General features: G+C 42.2%; 1 protein-coding gene across 10 annotated transcripts in view; it reads right to left on the minus strand.

Moving 5' to 3' along the window:
- The window catches only part of PCGF3 (polycomb group ring finger 3), a 113,267-nt gene that overhangs the window by 13,478 nt on the left and 81,194 nt on the right, over positions 1-18,595 (minus strand). For all 10 annotated transcript variants that reach the window (XM_084628562.1, XM_084628565.1, XM_084628559.1 and 7 more), the window contains 4 exons: positions 15,539-15,635; positions 11,404-11,459; positions 10,153-10,263; positions 7,634-7,722 (listed from right to left, as the gene is read on the minus strand). In XM_084628562.1, coding sequence (XP_084484688.1) covers positions 7,634-7,722; positions 10,153-10,263; positions 11,404-11,459; positions 15,539-15,635 — 353 coding nt within the window. The remainder of the gene's footprint in view (positions 1-7,633; positions 7,723-10,152; positions 10,264-11,403; positions 11,460-15,538; positions 15,636-18,595) is intronic.

Genomic DNA, 18,595 nt, shown 5'->3' on the forward strand with positions numbered 1-18,595 from the left:
CTCCCAAGATCTGTGAGAGTGATGGGTCGTCGTCCTTCAGGATAGGTTGTAGATCCTTGATAATGCGTTGGAGAGGTTTTAGTTGAGGGCTGAAAGTGATGGCTACTGGCATTCTGTTATTTTCTTTGTTGGGCCTGTCCTGTAGTAGGTGACTTCTGGGTACTCTTCTGGCTCTGTCAATCTGTTTCTTCACTTCAGCAGGTGGGTATCGTAGTTGTAAGAATGCTTGATAGAGATCTTGTAGGTGTTTGTCTCTGTCTGAGGGGTTGGAGCAAATGCGGTTGTATCGCAGAGCTTGGCTGTAGACAATGGATCATGTTGTGTGGTCTGGATGAAAGCTGGAGGCATGTAGGTAGGAATAGTGGTCAGTAGGTTTCCGGTATAGGGTGGTGTTTATGTGACCATCGCTTATTAGCACTGTAGTATGCTGGAAGTGATCTCTTGTGTGGACTGGTCCGGTTGATGGTTGATGGTAGGATAGAAATTGTTGAAATCATGGTGGAATTCCTCAAGGGCTTCTTTTCCATGGGTCCAGATGATGAAGATGTCATCAATATAGCGCAAGTAGAGTAGGGGCTTTAGGGGACGAGAGTTGAGGAAGCGTTGTTCTAAGTCAGCCATAAAAATGTTGGCATACTGTGGTGCCATGTGGGTACCCATAGTGTGCTGCTGATTTGAAGGTATACACTGTCCCCAAATGTGAAATAGTTATGAGTGAGGACAAAGTCACAAAGTTCAACCACCAGGTTTGCCATGACATTATCGGGGATACTGTTCCTGACAGCTTGTAGTCCATCTTTGTGTGGAATGTTGGTGTAGAGGGCTTCTACATCCATAGTGGCCAGGATGGCGTTTTCAGGAAGATCATCAATGCATTGTAGTTTCCTCAGGAAGTCAGTGGTATTGCAAAGATAGCTAGGAGTGCTGGTAGCATAGGGCCTGAGGAGGGAGTCTACATAGCCAGACAATCCTGCTGTCAGGGTGTCAATGCCTGAGATGACGGGGCGTCCAGGATTTCCAGGTTTTATGGATCTTGGGTAGCAGACAGAATACCCCAGGTCAGGGTTCCAGGGGTGTGTCTGTGCGGATTTGTTCTTGTGCTTTTTCAGGGAGTTTCTTGAGCAAATGGTGTAGTTTCTTTTGGTATCCCTCAGTGGGATCAGAGGGTAATGGCTTGTAGAAAGTGGTGCTGGAGAGCTGCCTAGCAGCCTCTTGTTCATATTCCAACCTATTCATGTTGACGACAGCACCTCCTTTGTCAGCCTTTTTGATTATGATGTCAGAGCTGTTTCCGAGGCTGTGGATGGCATTGTGTTCTGCACGGCTGAGGTTATGGGGCAAGTGATGCTGCTTTTCCACAATTTCAGCCCGTGCATGTCGACAGAAGCACTCTATGTAGAAGTCCAGTCTGTTGTTTCGACCTTCAGGAGGAGTCCACCTAGAATCCTTCTTTTTGTAGTCTTGGTAGGAAGGTCTCTGTGGGTTAGTATGTTGTTCAGAGGTGTGTTGTTCAGAGGTCGAAAATAGGATTCTAGGTCACCACACAACTGTATCATGTTTGTGGGGGTGGAGGGGCAGAAGGAGAGGCCCTGAGATAGGACAGATTCTTCTGCTGGGCTAAGACCATACTTGGATAGATTAACAATATTGCTGGGTGGGTTAAGGGAACCACCGTTGTGGCCCCTTGTGGCATGTAGTAGTTTAGATAGTTTAGTGTCCTTTTTCTTTTGTAGAGAAGCAAAGTGTGTGTTGTAAATGGCTTGTCTAGTTTTTGTAAAGTCCAGCCACGAGGAAGTGTGTGTGAAAGGTTGGTTTTTGATGAGAATATCCAGTTTTGAGAGCTCATTCTTAATCTTTCCGTTTGCTGTAGAAGATGTTGATCAGGTGGTTCCGCAGTTTCTTTGAGAGCATGTGGCACAAGCTGTCAGCATAGTCTGTGTGGTATGTACAGTGTGAAAACCACCTTCACTTTTTCAATGACTGTTTAGAGTGTCATCTTTACATAATTTTAAAGGCCATGTTAACGTACATTCAGATTATATGCATGTTTTAAAAAGGATCATCAACTTGAAAGTTATTTTGTCTGAGATTTAAAGGTGTTACAAGAAAACAAGTAAAAAATTTTCAAAAAGAAGCTAGTAAAACACCAAAAGATTTTTACTCAAATTACTGATAGGCTAGGCTATGATTTTTTCATGGAAATTTTAATAAAGGTCATGACAGAGGTGCGGGAAAAAAGGCTTATGTCACAGAAATGGGGGAAAGCAGATGACCCATGGGGATGTGAGGTGGCTTGGACAGCAAGCTCTCTCCACACTCCCCCAACAGTGGCAGCTCCTCTCCCACAAGGCTAAGCTGAATTTTTTGGTCCGGCACCCTGTCACCATCCACACGGGGTGGACGCACCAAACCTGAGTGGTCCTGCAACCACGTGGGCCAGATTGCAATATTTGGAAGGGAAGGAAGGGTTGACTAACTTTATTCAAATTTACAATTACCATGAACACTGACAGCTGTCCCAAAATCATAGCCTTACTAACAGGTACTCAACCATAACAAGGTACTTTTATATTACCGTTTAATTTTTAACTAATCCGAACCTAAGACTGTGAAGAACTGCATTGTGGGAAGCATGAAAAGCAGAACAGAGGGCAATCTTCATGACTTCCAGGAGCAGAGAAGGTTTTGCCATAGGTGGTACATGGCAACAGAGCCCCACTTAGCAAAGTGCCATCAGCCCCCCCAAAATCTTAGTGGTTTGTCACCAAACCCCACCACCTTAGGCAACTCATCAGGGTCCCCATCCCAAATAAGTAGGGCCTTACCAAATTCATGGCCATGAAAAATGCATCACAGACCATGGAATCTGGTCTCCCGCCGGGAAATCTGGACTTGTGTGCTTTTACCCTATACTATACAGATTTCACAGGGGAGACCAGCGTTTCTCAAATTGGGGGTCCCAAAAGGGAGTTGCAGGAAGGATCACAGGGTTATTGGGGGGGGGGGTGGAGGGGGAAGAAATCGCAGTATTGCCACCCTTATTTCTGCACTGCCTTCAGAGCTGGGTGGCCGGAGAGTGACGGCTGATGGCCAGGTTCCCAGCTCTGAAGGCAGCGCCCCGCCAGCAGCAGCACAGAAGTATGGGTGGCAATACCATACCGTGCCTTCCTTACTTCTGTGCTGCTGCTGACAGCAGCTCTGCCTTCAGAGCTGGGCTCCCAGCCAGCAGCCGCCGCTGTCCAGTTGCCCAGCTCTGAAGGCAGTGTTGCTGTTGGGTAAGAGTAGCAGTACCACAAAGACACACCCGCACACAACCCCCCCCCACCACAAACACACACACACACACACACACACCTTCCTCCTTTTTGGGATAGGACTCCTAAAATTACAACACCTTGAAATTTCAGATTTAAATAGCTGAAAACATGAAATTTACTATTTTTAAAATCCTACAACCATGAAACTGACCAAAATGGACCATGAATTTGGTAGGGCCCTACAAATGACCCTTAGGTACCACATATTCCTGCATGAAGTTATTAATGCTCACCGGGGGCTGGCAAAGCTTACCGAGGTTCATGGCGTTGAGCCCTACATGAACCTCCTAAGGCTTGCAGGGGAGTTGGCTGTGGGTCACAAGAGGTACAGTGTCCCCTCACACAGTCCTGAGCCAGTGTATTAGGAAGGGGAAAATCCCCCTGAAATTCTCCCACAAAGCCCTCTTGCAACCTCCAAACTTTAGGTATGCAGGAGAGGGTAACTCTCCATCTCCTCACTGGGCTCTGCACAGGAGAACTGACTAACAGACAACCCCTCCCTTTTTGCTTTCTTTTGCCTCTCCAGGCCTGTCTCCGGAACTTGCAGCAAGTCAAAGCAAGCTCGGCAGCTCCTGACATTCTATTCTGAAGCTCTTGTTTAATGGGTTAATAACCTTAAAATTAGACTACCCAACTAGCATCTCTTGTTTACACACCCACACGCATGCAAGCACTGGAAGTGTGGAGATCCTTTGCTTGGAATGCTCCTGGCCACATGATAAAAGTATAGTTACAGACTGCTCCCACTTTGGACTTTATGGACTCCCACTTTGCCCAGTAAAAAGCACTAAATTCCTACCCAGCAGGGGTAGACATGGAAAAGGTGTATAATCATCTCCTACTAGCATCCTTCCAACCCGTCATAGCTTGGGAAAACACAAATGTGGATGGGAATCTGGGAGGCAGTGACCATGAGTTGGTTGAGTTCAGGATCCTGACGCAGGGAAGAAAGGTAAGCAGCAGGATACGGACCCTGGACTTCAGGAAAGCAGACTTCGACTCCCTCAGGGAACGGATGGCCAGGATCCCCTGGGGGACTAACTTGAAGGGGAAAGGAGTCCAGGAGAGCTGGCTGTATTTCAAGGAATCCCTGTTGAGGTTACAGGGACAAACCATCCCAATGAGTCGAAAGAATAGTAAATATGGCAGGTGACCAGCTTGGCTTAATGGTGAAATCCTAGCGGATCTTAAACATAAAAAAGAAGCTTACAAGAAGTGGAAGGTTGGACATATGACCAGGGAAGAGTATAAAAATATTGCTCGGGCATGTAGGAATGTTATCAGGAGGGCCAAATCGCACCTGGAGCTGCAGCTAGCCAGAGATGTCAAGAGTAACAAGAAGGGTTTCTTCAGGTATGTTGGCAACAAGAAGAAAGCCAAGGAATGTGTGGGCCCCTTACTGAATGAGGGAGGCAACCTAGTGACAGAGGATGTGGAAAAAGCTAATGTACTCAATGCTTTTTTTGCCTCTGTTTTCACTAACAAGGTCAGCTCCCAGACTGCTGCGCTGGGCATCACAAAATGGGGAAGAGATGGCCAGCCCTCTGTGGAGATAGAGGTGGTTAGGGACTATTTAGAAAAGCTGGACGTGCACAAGTCCATGGGGCCGGACGAGTTGCATCCGAGAGTGCTGAAGGAATTGGCGGCTGTGATTGCAGAGCCGTTGGCCATTATCTTTGAAAACTCGTGGCGAACCGGGGAAGTCCCGGATGACTGGAAAAAGGCTAATGTAGTGCCAATCTTTAAAAAAGGGAAGAAAGAGGATCCTGGGAACTACAGGCCAGTCAGCCTCACTTCAGTCCCTGGAAAAATCATGGAGCAGGTCCTCAAAGAATCAATCCTGAAGCACTTGCATGAGAGGAAAGTGATCAGGAACAGCCAGCATGGATTCACCAAGGGAAGGTCATGCCTGACTAATCTAATTGCCTTTTATGATGAGATTACTGGTTCTGTGGATGAAGGGAAAGCAGTGGATGTATTGTTTCTTGACTTTAGCAAAGCTTTTGACACGGTCTCCCACAGTATTCTTGTCAGCAAGTTAAGGAAGTATGGGCTGGATGAATGCACTACAAGGTGGGTAGAAAGCTGGCTAGATTGTCGGGCTCAACGGGTAGTGATCAATGGCTCCATATCTAGTTGGCAGCCGGTATCAAGTGGAGTGCCCCAAGGGTCGGTCCTGGGGCCGGTTTTGTTCAATATCTTCATAAATGATCTGGAGGATGGTGTGGATTGCACTCTCAGCAAATTTGCGGATGATACTAAACTGGGAGGAGTGGTAGATACGCTGGAGGGGAGGGATAGGATACAGAAAGACCTAGACAAATTGGAGGATTGGGCCAAAAGAAATCTGATGAGGTTCAATAAGGATAAGTGCAGGGTCCTGCACTTAGGACGGAAGAACCCAATGCACCGCTACAGACTAGGGACCGAATGGCTAGGCAGCAGTTCTGCAGAAAAGGACCTAGGGGTGACAGTGGACGAGAAGCTGGATATGAGTCAGCAGTGTGCCCTTGTTGCCAAGAAGGCCAATGGCCTTTTGGGATGTATAAGTAGGGGCATAGCGAGCAGATCGAGGGACGTGATCGTTCCCCTCTATTCGACATTGGTGAGGCCTCATCTGGAGTACTGTGTCCAGTTTTGGGCCCCACACTTCAAGAAGGATGTGGATAAATTGGAGAGAGTCCAGCGAAGGGCAACAAAAATGATTCGGGGACTGGAACACATGAGTTATGAGGAGAGGCTGAGGGAGCTGGGATTGTTTAGCCTGCAGAAGAGAAGAATGAGGGGGGATTTGATAGCTGCTTTCAACTACCTGAAAGGGGGTTCCAAAGAGGATGGCTCTAGACTGTTCTCAATGGTAGCAGATGACAGAACGAGGAGTAACGGTCTCAAGTTGCAGTGGGGGAGGTTTAGATTGGATATTAGGAAAAACTTTTTCACTAAGAGGGTGGTGAAACACTGGAATGCGTTACCTAGGGAGGTGGTAGAATCTCCTTCCTTAGAGGTTTTTAAGGTCAGGCTTGACAAAGCCCTGGCTGGGATGATTTAACTGGGAATTGGTCCTGCTTTGAGCAGGGGGTTGGACTAGATGACCTTCTGGGGTCCCTTCCAACCCTGATATTCTATGATTCTAAATGGGACTTGCAGTGTGCCACGAGGTGGATTAATGAGAGCAGCTTCAGACAGGGAGCGAGTATCCCAAACCTAAAGGAGCCTTCAGAAAATGCTTTGCCAGCGGCCCTGTATCTGGGTGGCATCCCCATGGATCTCAATGTGGCAGGATGGCAGAGGGAGAGAGGTCATCTTTCAGAAAAGTAGGTCCCAGGCCATTTATGCCTTTATAGGTAAAAGGCCAACACCTTCAATTGTAGCCAGTACTTGGGGGATGGGAAGCCAGTGTAGATTTAAAAGCACGGTTTCCTATGCTTTACTGGGGGGAGAGGGGAGGGAGGGGGAATGGATGGATTCCATAACAGATGAGCTAGTTTATTCTACACGTTTTTTTTATCTGAAGAGTGGTTTAAGCTGTAGTGCAGTTAACAACTACAATCTCCTGGCCATACGTAAAGGTGAAAAAACTGACCTACTTTACTAGCAGATGAAAGTCCAGACAGATTGATAAAATGCACACCTGCGCCACAAACGGCAACTGAACACCCTCAGCAGAGGTGGTATCTTTGCCATTTTTTCCTGTTTTTTCCCAACCAACATCACAACTCCAACTTCTATGGATTTTGCCTCAGCCATCTGGCTCTCATCCAAACAGCAGGCTAAGCAATCAATTGCTTTGCCTAGGTAAGGGACTATGGAGCTGGTCCTATGACAGCTATTTTGGTCCTGATTTGGAGTATAAAAAGACGCCATTAGTTCTCTTCCTTCCTTGCTGTTTTTGCTACAAAGTAGCAAAAACAAATCATCATCTGTATTAAATATATTTTAAGGTGTTAGATAAAGTTCTAGATTTAAATTACTTTGCATTTTTAGAGAGTAATTTTCTCAGCCACAGACCTCACATACCAGTTTTGAGGCACATTTTTTAATTCACTTCAGGCTAGAGGACAATCAATCACAATTATAACGGCCACTGATCCTTAATGAGATTTTCTTGAAAAACAAACGCCACCCCTTCCCTACACATAAAGGCACTTGGTTCAACTTTATACATTCTACTAAAAAGCATGGAAAAACAGTACCTTGCTTCTATCAACTGATGAAAGTATGGATATAAAAGATTATTTGTCCTTCATAGCACATAATGAAAATAAAGTTAAATGGCAACCTAAAACTAAGTAAAAGTTGCCTGAAAGATATTCTACCTGTTCATCACTTCTGTGATAGTCATTATCTTCTTCCTGTTTTTCTTCTGATGTTTCTTTGTTTGAACTCTCATCAGCTTTAGTTTCACCTTAAATAAAAAAGGAAAGCATTATAATCATGAAATTAAAAGATGTTAAACTGTAGGTAATCTCAATCGATAGTAACAAAAATAAAATCAAGACAAAGCAAATGGGGTTTTATAAGTTTCTGAATGTGTCAGACTGGGGGTGAGCTCATTTTATAAAAGTTAAAAAGGAGGTTAACCATCTTTGGGATTTTCTGGATGCATACTTAGCTAGGTGTAGATTCACAGGCAGTGCACCTATGTTTCAAGGGCCCTAATCCAAAACCCACTGAGGACAATGGAAAGACTGACACTGAGCTTTAAAGCAGGACATAAATGCACAGCTAAGGAAGAAAGCATTTGTTGCTTTGAAGGACTTACAAGCTGGACAGTCACCATGTCGAAAAATAATTTTCTCCTTAAAAAAAGATTATCAATGCACCATTACTGTCCCAAGATTGTATTCGAAAGTCAGGAAGTTCAAAAACTTCAGGTTGCCAAAGAAATGTCAACTCTGCTAAGTATTATATACGCAGTAATTTCTATTCCTTTTCCTCTCAAAAAGAAGCCTTAAGGTATTACATTTATTAGTAAAATATAATTCCAGCCCTAACTGTTCAAATTTCCTAGTATTAGTGTGTGATATCCCTAGCTTTATGCATTGATGTGCTGTTCACTCAAATTTTAAGTAAACTCTGAAAACTGTTGTGTGATACTTTTTTTTTTTTGGTCACTAAAAACTATATTTAATAGGAAATTTGGGAGTGGGCGGGGGGGTTGAATTATGCATGCACAATCAATCTCTACCGACAAACAAAATTATGGTCCAAATCCCTGGATATAGCAAGAGGGGAAATCACAGCTCAGGAATGTGACCTTTGCTCTCCACCAAATCTTGGGCTTGCTACTTTAAGCGACTGTCAACAGCCCCACGGGTCCATGGTGGCAACTGGGTATCAGCAGACCATAACCCTCACCATGGCCAACTCTGCTAGCAGCCAGTATCATGGTAGTGTAGGAGCTCCTACACCAGCACTATTCCAAAAGATATCCCAGGCGGGGGTGGTCTTCCTATGGCCAGTTAAGATGGTTTAAGGGTAGAGGTAGTGTGATGCAAAGCGGACTCACCACACCCTAGGAGGTGAGCATATAGTACTCCTGAGGGAATTCTGCGCCAAAAAATTAAAAATTCTGCAAGTTTTATTTATCAAGGAATAAATGTGGAGGTTCCAGCATGGCAGCGAGGAGCACAGGCCACTGGCTACACAGAGGTGGGAGATCACCCTGCAGCCTCCCTCCCCCATCCCAGGACACTGACTTGGTCCTGAGGCTGCATCCAACTTTACGTAGCGCAAGGGCTGAGCCTGCCCCAGAAACACTGCAGGGCCCTGCCCCTCCATGCCAAATGCACCAGGTGTGGGGTAGGCAGGCTCAACCAGGCAGGAACCAAGTGTGGAGGGGCTCAGTGTGTGGGGATCCAGGTGTGGAGTGAGAGGGTTCTGTGTGGGACAATCTGGGTGCAGACAGCTCAGTGAGGGATCCAGGTGTGGAGGTAATCTGGATGCACAGAGGCTTGTTCTGGGGTTTCAGGTGCAGGGGCAATGGGACTCTGCAGGGGAGGGTCTGAGTATGAGGGGCTCAGCGGGAAGGTGGGGGGCTAGGTGCTGGGGGAGTGGGGCTTGGGGGTCTGGGTGCAGCTAGCTAGGGCTCAGTGGGGTGGGGGATCTGGGTGTGAGGGAGCTCATTGGGGTGGTCCAGGTGCAGGGGGTGGTCTGGGTGCAGAGGTGGAGGTCTGGAGACAGGGGGTCTGGGTGCAAGGGGGTCTCCAGATGTAGGGGTTGAGGTTCAGCAGGGTAGGATTCAGGTATGGAGGGGTGTGGGGGGCAGATTCTGGGATGAGGCTTGGCAGGATGGGTCCGAGTATGGGGGGGTCTGGATGCAAGGGGTTGGGCAGACAGGGGAGCAGCTCCCCATACAGTGACCCCTTCCCTGCAGCTGAGGTGTGATGAGGGCTGGAAGCAATGGAGGATGCTGAGCTTCCTGCAGCCAGGGGAGGTTTCTGGGGGTGGGTCTAGCAGCTGATCCCAGTGCAGGGTAGGAGCCACCATAGTGATTTGCCTCTCTGCCAGCTGCTCCAGGTGCATTAAACTATGTGCCTGAGCTGCTAGGGAGAGGTGCGTGACCGCTCTTGTAACTTCCCTTTGCTTCCCCTGTCAGAAAGTCATTTTTCTGAGGGGAAGCAAAGAAATCCGTGGGGGACATGAATTCTGTGTGTGCATAGTGACGCAGAATTTCTCCAGGAGTAGTACAACTTAACACCATTAGATGTTTAATGCAGTCACATTCAGAATGTACAATACTACATAACAATTTCTATAATTATGATTGGTGTTTAGAATAATCTTATTAGCATAATGGCATTTTTCCCAAAGAGAGCAAACAAAAATAAATTACCATTCCGATGCGAATCTAAATGTTGCTTAGCAGAGCAGGTCTCCCCTTTGATGTCCCCTGGTACTTCCATGCCTAGTTTATGATAGAATTCTCTCTGCTTTCTCATTTCCGCTGTTTAAAAATTTAAACAGTTTCACTAATAAGTGTCAATGTAACATTTATAAAATTGTTTCAAACCTCTCCCACTTCCTCATAGAAGAAACTTCCCAGCAAGAAGAGGCACTTATCGGAGTGTGAACAACACTATCCCTTCACTTTTGGCTGCATCTCTGCTTTTCCTAATTGCCATTTTATCAAGTTACACCACATATCTTGTCATTCAGCTGTAGAATAACCACCTCATCTTCCCAGGCTGCTATTACATCATTTCTGTGATTTCAGATCATATGGATTTTAAAGCTACTCCATATTTTTCCATGTATCCTTCTACAAATCTCTCAGTTGAAGTACATGATACATGCCTGTTTAGTTACACATGTAAGAGATTCAGAATTTCCTTTTTTCTCCCTATTTCTAATTTTTAGCCTGAAAGAATTTCATTTATATATAGTCTCTTTACTTAAACTTGCATATTTAAAAGTGAGAGAATGTCCTCTTGACTTGACAACTTAGTTTCAATGAAAATTTTCCACCTAAACAGGTAGTAAAACACTACTGAAAAAAAATGAGAATGGTCCAGTAGTTGGTACAGAATATTCCTTCAGCTCAAGACACCCAATATTGTCAAACTATTACTGTTATGAGAAGAAGCACACAAATTAGAAGTTACCTGTTAGCAAAGGCCTAAAGTACAAAAGGAAGAAAATTATGCTGAAACCAAACATTTTCTCTGCATTAAATGTTTCACTTTTGACAACTTGGGAAAGCAGCAACCAAATGATTGAATGAACGTAGAATTCAAAACAAAATGTACATACAAAATATAATGCCAACACACAAAAGTTTGCTTTAAAGTGTTACACAACATTATACAATGTTTTAATTTTCCTGAAACATCCCCACAATTTTCATGACTGGAACATTTTCCAGTACTGGGTGTCTAACATTAACAGAAAGCACATATTGAAGGATAAAGTGAAATCAGTGCTAGAATTTGAATAAGTGCAGAAATGCTTCCACTGTATATTTTTCACCACTATCTTTGTCTAAAAGCAGCAAGCAGGTGAAAAACCTATGCTATCCCTTAAACATGCACAGTAGCTCTTTGTAAATCTAACATTTACAGCTAAAAGAAGACATACCAAGACTTACCATCTTGAAGGCCTGGCACAAGTTTGTAAACAATATCTTGCATTGTTCTGTCATGACTGGCAAAAAGAACAAAACAATTAGAATTTGAAAACTTCCTGTTTTTTAATCAATCATCTCTATTCTAAATGTCATCTCACTTAAAGAGAAAGACTCCAATATTAAATAGATTATGCAGACAGGAATATAGACTTTTAAACATCACAGTAGAGAATATTCAGATTTATAAATGGTAATTGAACATCAGAAAGATGTAATATGAGAAAATGATTTTAGTGGACTGGAAGGAGCAAGATGAGAAAGGAAGCCTGATAAGGCCCCAACCGTCAAGGCAGAAGGTAATAAAGTAGCCCATGTGATGTGGAGAATGACACACTAGAATGTTAACAGGCTGTGTGAATTTTCTGAAGTCCACCCTTAACAGAACACAGAAGAACATGAATGATCCGTCTAGAGCAGAATGTGGAATTGCGCCCAACTGCATCAAGGTACACATGTTGGTAATGCACATTTTACTATACCTCGATAGAATTTGACCTAAGGCAGGCAATTTTTGGCTCAAGATGAGGAAAAATACACTTTAACACGGCCTTCCTATTCAGCACGGTATCAGCCAAAGGATATTACTGAAGGTTTGCAATGGTACAAACATCTTTATGAATAACTGTACATTTCTCATACATGTGGAACAATACTTAAATCAAATTTTCATTAGTTATAGTGCACTGCACCAGAGAATCTGGTCCCAGCTATTTCTGCTGCTATGCAGCTTGACTATCTAAATTACAGGGTCCCTATTCTGTTACAAAAGTCTTATTTCTCTTACAGCTATTTTAAATAGAGTCTAGAAGATTTTGTTTTCCTCCATACACAGCTGTTTCATGAAGTTACATACCACATTCTTTGCTGGTGATAAACTGGTGCAACTACAACAACTTCAACAGATATTTACCTATTTCCACCAGCAATGAATTTGCCCATATGGGATTAGACCAACATTCCTATATAGATAGACAGACCATTTTGTTATGAGAATGCACAGATACACTAGGAGATGTTAACATCCCCAGGTCCTTCAATCCCACATTTGGGGATGTTTGGCGAAATTATCCATACTATGTTCCTTTTCTAATGAACAGCTAGAGAAAAGCATGCACAGGAAAAGCATATAAATCAAGAAAAAGGAGTTAAGCCCATATATTCAGCTGTTTATAGGCAAAGACAGTAAATTGCTCTTAATCCAACCACTTCCATTCAAATTTAAGAGCAGCAATGAGCAGCTCACAAAGCTGTGTTGTCCAGTGATTCTTAAGCAGAAAGGTAAGGTGGCCTGACACTAGGCATGGAGGGGGAAAAAAGCAAAATTGGTCAAGACCCTAAACCTCTAGCCCTCAACCTCCTTGGAGAAGCTAATCTACTGATTCGCTTTCAACAGAAATTCAAACAAAGAAAAATCAAGAAAGGGCAATTCTATCTAGAAAAGTACCATTTGAAAGGGCCAGAATGTTACCAGACCTCTGAAACGATACTACCAAGTTCTAATATTAAGCAAAAATAGTGCAATAATTTTAAAAATACACCCATCCCAGCTGACAGCTGGCATTACCCTGGAAAAATGTACCATGTTGAGCACTGGCTCTGACTCCAAGGCAGGAGTGTATGCTTGTAACAGAGGTCAGTTCTCAGCAGTACTCCACAACAGCGGAGACCACTCAGACAGAAACAGCAGTAACAGAGTTAGTAGCAGTTTACTAGTTACTTCAACCTTTTAAACAATATTTTAAGAGCATGAGGAGAACAATTAGGTTTAAATGAACTAATGGAACATCCCCATTTTAGCTAAGTCTCTAACATGAGTGTGAGGGGTCTATTTCCAGATTGCAGACGCTTCACCAAGAGCATTTCAATATAAATGAACCACAGTCAAGCAGTCAGTCAAACTACAGTAACCAATACATAGCAGCAAGCAGGTATAAAAACTTAACTGCCTTCTCACTTCTGAATCACGAGAGGTGCTTAGGTTACCTATTTCCCAGCTGGACCGGGGGCTGTGGAGGGGAAGAAGTCAAGCTATGGGTCTGCATAACAAGTGGTTAACAGAATTAAGATTTATATAAAACAATTTCCTTCCTGTACACATTCTCTAGTCGAAAAATCGTATATCTTCAACAGCAGCTTGAACAAAGGAACCACTGTGACCATCTAGTCTGACTTCTATATAACACAGGCCAGACAACTTTCCCAAAATAATTCCTAGAGAATCTCTTAGGATGACATGCAATTTTGATTTAAAAGTTACTAGGGATGAAAAATCCTCCGCGACCCTTAGCAAATTTTTCCAATGGTTACTCTCTCTCTCACTGTTAAAAATTTACACCTTATTTCCAGTCCGAATTTGTCTAGATTCAACTTCCAGCCGCTGAATTATGTTAAGCCTTTCTCTGCTAGACTGAAGAGCTCATTATCAAATATTTGTTCCCATATAGGTAGGTACTTACAGACTGTAATCAAGTCACCCCTTAACCTTCTCTTTGTTAAGCTAAATAATAGAGCTTCTTGAAACTATCACCCTAAGCCAAGTTTTCTAATCCTTTACTCATTCTCATGCCTCCTCTCTGAACGGTCTCCAATTTATCAACAGACACCAGAGCTCTGGGTACAGTAGTCCAGCAGCGGTGGCACCAGTGCCAAATACAGAGGTAAAATAACCTCTCTGGGAAACTCAAGTTTTCCATTTTTATGCATCCCACGACTGCACTAATCCTTTTGGACACTGTCACACAGGAGTTCATGTTCAACTGATTATTCATCAGGATCCCCCAATCTTTTTCTGAGTCACTGATTCCAGAATAGAATCCCCCATCCTGTAAGCATGGCCTACATTCTTAGTTCCTAGATGTACACAGTTACATTTGCCATTGTTTGTTACATTGTTTGCTTGCACCCAGCTTATCAAGTGATCCAGATCGCTCTGAATCAGTGATTTATCTTCTTCGTTATTTACTACTTCCCAAATTTGTGTCATCAACTAGAAAATGGGGGGAAGGAAGGCAGGGGGTTGACTACACTTTTCAAAATCCACTGCTTTCAGCATCTGTGCCAGGGACTGTGGGATACATATTCAAAGTAGTGCAACTAACAATTTCATCAAATACTTTGCTTGGAGGCAGGGCAGAAGTGCACCTTAAAAGAATAGCTGGTGTGGATGCACTGCCCCGATCCAACTTACAGCGCTGCATTTTCAGCAGTGAAATCTGCAGTAGTACAGTTCTTTAGTGTGGACCAAGCCAGGTGAGGCAATAGCAGCAGTTGATTATCATGGTGACCGATGCCTTAGAAATATTTAAGTTGAGAGGAAACTGTAGGAGAAAAAGTAAGGGAAAGCACAACCTGCAAAAATATATTATACAGTAGAGACACAGAAAGAGAGGACAATACAAGCAGGATACCACAAACATGCTAGGGCATGTTGTGAATGGACATTGAGTGGCTGTGGGCTTAGAAAGAGGGCAGGTACAAATCCTTCAGCATTGGCTCCAACCAAAAGAGGTCGGTCTAACCTTTCTGCTGCTCTACCTCCTATGTGTAATTAGATTATCCTGCAAATTAACTGTCACTCAGAAGACTAAACAATGACAATGCTGCCACCTTCAGATTTCAGTCTTTGAATAGTACCTCAAATAAAAGATTAAAACCACAGTGCATCTGCCATGACAAAAAATACATTTGAACTACCAGTCATGTGAATATAATGAAATATTAGATAAACATGTAATTCGCACAATCAGAAATAGATTATATACAACCTATGAGAGCCAGATAAAGTCTAACCAGAAATTACTAAATCCAACTAAACTTCAGTAGAAATTGGTAAAAACTAGACAAATATTTTGCTTGTTCTTAAATTTGACCAAACACATTAAGTTTCAAAGATCACTTCAAAGTTCAATCTCCCACTTTGCTTACACAGAATCATTATTTTAATTTCAAATCAAGCGCCTCGCTTTTAAGTATTTAAGAAAGAATAGCAGGGAAGTAAGAAAATCTGGTAAAGAATCGTGCCATAATCGGAGATATCTACACATGACCTTTAATGATTTTAATTATCTGTAATTTTCATTTCATGCTGCACACTTACCCGATATACTGTAGTGGATGGCTCTGATGTATAACAATTCTACATGTTGGACAGGTGTTATTTTCCTCCAAATACTTCACCAGGCAACTTCTACAGACTGCAGACACATTTATAATTAGGAAGAAAAAACACCTACTAAAACAAGTTCACATTTAATTTCTTTTCAAATGTTCACAAAAACACAAATTGCATAGAAATAGAAACAGAACTCACACACAATTCAGATTTTGTCCCTTATATTTCATATAAATAAGTTCTAATATACCACTGAATAACACACAATCTCTATTATCTTTCATGGGAGTTCTTAAAACAGAACAATGTTAGATGACAATCAACGTATGAAGGACATATTATGTTATTGTCCTGTTCCTGAACAGGTAAAGCTTACTTCAAAACTATTAGAATACATAATACACAACCCAAAATACCATATGCTAGAAAGAAAGTTAGAGCTGTGGTTGTAAACGAAAGGAAACTTAGCCAAGGAAATAAACTTTGGGCAAAGAAAATATTTCCTTCCGAGAAGTTGCTGTTTAGTGAACATGCAGCTCCTAGCTGAAAAAGTGCATTCAGGTGCTATTTCACCTCAGACCAAATACAACGTACGTTATAATTACAAATATTAAAACAATCATAATAGAGCACTGCACAATAGTTTGCTTTTGGACCTGTTTCAAAGTCTATATACATAATTGTATTCGTTTCATTTTACATAAATTTACAAACAAGTTACTCATTTTAACCAAATACTATTAACTGTTTAAAAGAAAATCATACAAAATTATTTACTTGGACAGTAATTGCTTATAGAGACAAGATAGGTGAAAGAGAAGATTTTGATCTACAAAGAGCTCTTCTTCTGGACTGTGTAGCTCAAAACTTGTCTTTCTCCAACAGAAGTTGGTCCTATAAAAGATATTACTTCACCCACCTTGTCTCCCTAAAATCCCAGGACCAACACAAGTACAACACTGCAAACAGTAATTACTTATGTGATAAATGAATTCCAGCTAAAGATTTTTCTTTTTTCTAATGATTTTTGAGTTACTGAAATTTCTGTGCAAATATAAAGTGGGAATTTTGGGTAAGTGAGCATCTTTCTAATAACTCAGGCTGATTCATTATTTTTACCCAACAGTGCTATAAGAGTTCTAAAGACTAAGTTACAGAGGTATACTTTCTGCAGTTAAACAGTGCCATCTACCTCTCACACAAGTTGATGTATGTTTGAAGAATAATTACAAATCAAAAGCCAAAAGTCAGCAAAGGTGTAATGTATGAACGGATTACAGTATTTTCAGTCATTACATTTAAGATAACATTGTTAGCAGCTGCTGTCAATGACTTAACTAGTAGGACAGCATTCTTATCCTGAACCATAAACCAAGTCTAGTAGCACTGCTCACTGAAGCCCAGATCCTGCAGAGGAATCTGCCTCAGTGGGACTCTACACAGGTGAAGGGGTCCAGACTAGCAGATTCTCATGCAGAGCGGAAGCCCAGGAAGGCAACCAGGAAACCCAAATCCTGCTCTCAATGAGTCAATGAAAGCAGAATCAAACCCATCATTTATAGCTTTAAACTCAATTGTAAGTTTTTTTTCTTATTTTAAACTATAATTTAGAATGTTTATTTTAAAAAGCATCCACTAGAAAATAGCAGTCACTATCCGTTGCAATCTCCTACACTACCTTTCTTACATTTTCATTCCTGTCAGCTTTTTTTTTTTTTTTGGTTGGTTTATAACCAAGAAATCTATCTTTCCTCATCTTTTATTATCCCTTTGAATGACGAAGATAAAAATCTATATTTGGAGCATAACTTTTCATGACACATTAAGACAGCTTTCATATACATCCTGCCGTCCAAGTATCAAGGTAGAAGATGAAGTATTAAAACAATTTTAACAGAAGCTGCATTTTGTTATTGCCATTGTTAATAAAAAGGCATGAATAGGAGAAGACTGTTAATAGCTACCAAAGCACAGTATCTGTTGGAGTTTGTCCTAACCATGTCATAAGACTGGAAAGTTATAATTACCAAGATACATGTGAAGGAAGAGAGCATGGGAAGAGATGGAGGAAATTTACTTTCCCCATAATTCTCCTCCTCTGGAGGGCACCTTGCAGGGATTCTCACTCTAGTTTTAAGTACCTACCATGACAGATGGAATCCCTGAAATTCTAAAGGTTTGAGTATCCCCGAAAGCAATAAGTAGCAACCAGACATGTGAGCCACCCCGCCAGTGCCCATATAGTACCTTGGAATCTTCCAGTTTGGTTCTCAGTTAGTAGAAAACAAAATTAAAGCCAGACACAAAAATAGCATTGATTGAGAGAAGTCAGTGCCTTGAAAGCACGTAATATATGTAAATGTTGCAAATAATCCAACATCTAAAACAGACTCCTCCAAGATATTATTTCCCAAAAGGGAAAATAAAAACGACAATTTTCCTTCCTCTAAAGATACTTTACAGCAGTGTGTCCTGCATAGAGTGTCCTGCATACTCAAGGAATATCCCAAAAGACAAGCATAGTACTATCCAACAGCACATGCAATTTGAACAATGCCAATACCAACAGGATTTGTTGTAGTTTTTCAATTATAGTAAGGTAACATACCTCCTGTCACCTGTCCAGCTTAACATAAGACTAAAGGATGGATCCAGAAGTAACAAAACTTTCCAAAAGCACGGACAACACAAATGAACGACATACCTGAAAATATAAAAGCTCGAGGGGCTGGAGATTTGAGCTTTCTTATTTCAGATACAGGTTCTGCATAATTGTCACCCCAAAACAGTATTCTTCTCGAGTCCCAATCCAAGAAATAGTGCTTGGCAAGCATATGTAGCAATGACCATATTTATGCCTTGCCTACATGAACGGAACATGCTTGCCTGCCATGCATATTTCTCAGCTACAGGCAAGCAAAGACTTTCCTGCTTCAGATCGAATGAGCCTTGACATGACTTTCTAGCCTTAGGTCTGGCAGATCGTTTCTATCAGCCATTTAAACATAGTCCTTTTAATGACAGCATTGCTAAAGTTTGGTA

The sequence above is a fragment of the Lepidochelys olivacea genome, assembly GCF_965140295.1.
Source record: "Lepidochelys olivacea isolate rLepOli2 genome assembly, chromosome: 5".
Taxonomy (NCBI): domain Eukaryota; kingdom Metazoa; phylum Chordata; order Testudines; family Cheloniidae; genus Lepidochelys; species Lepidochelys olivacea.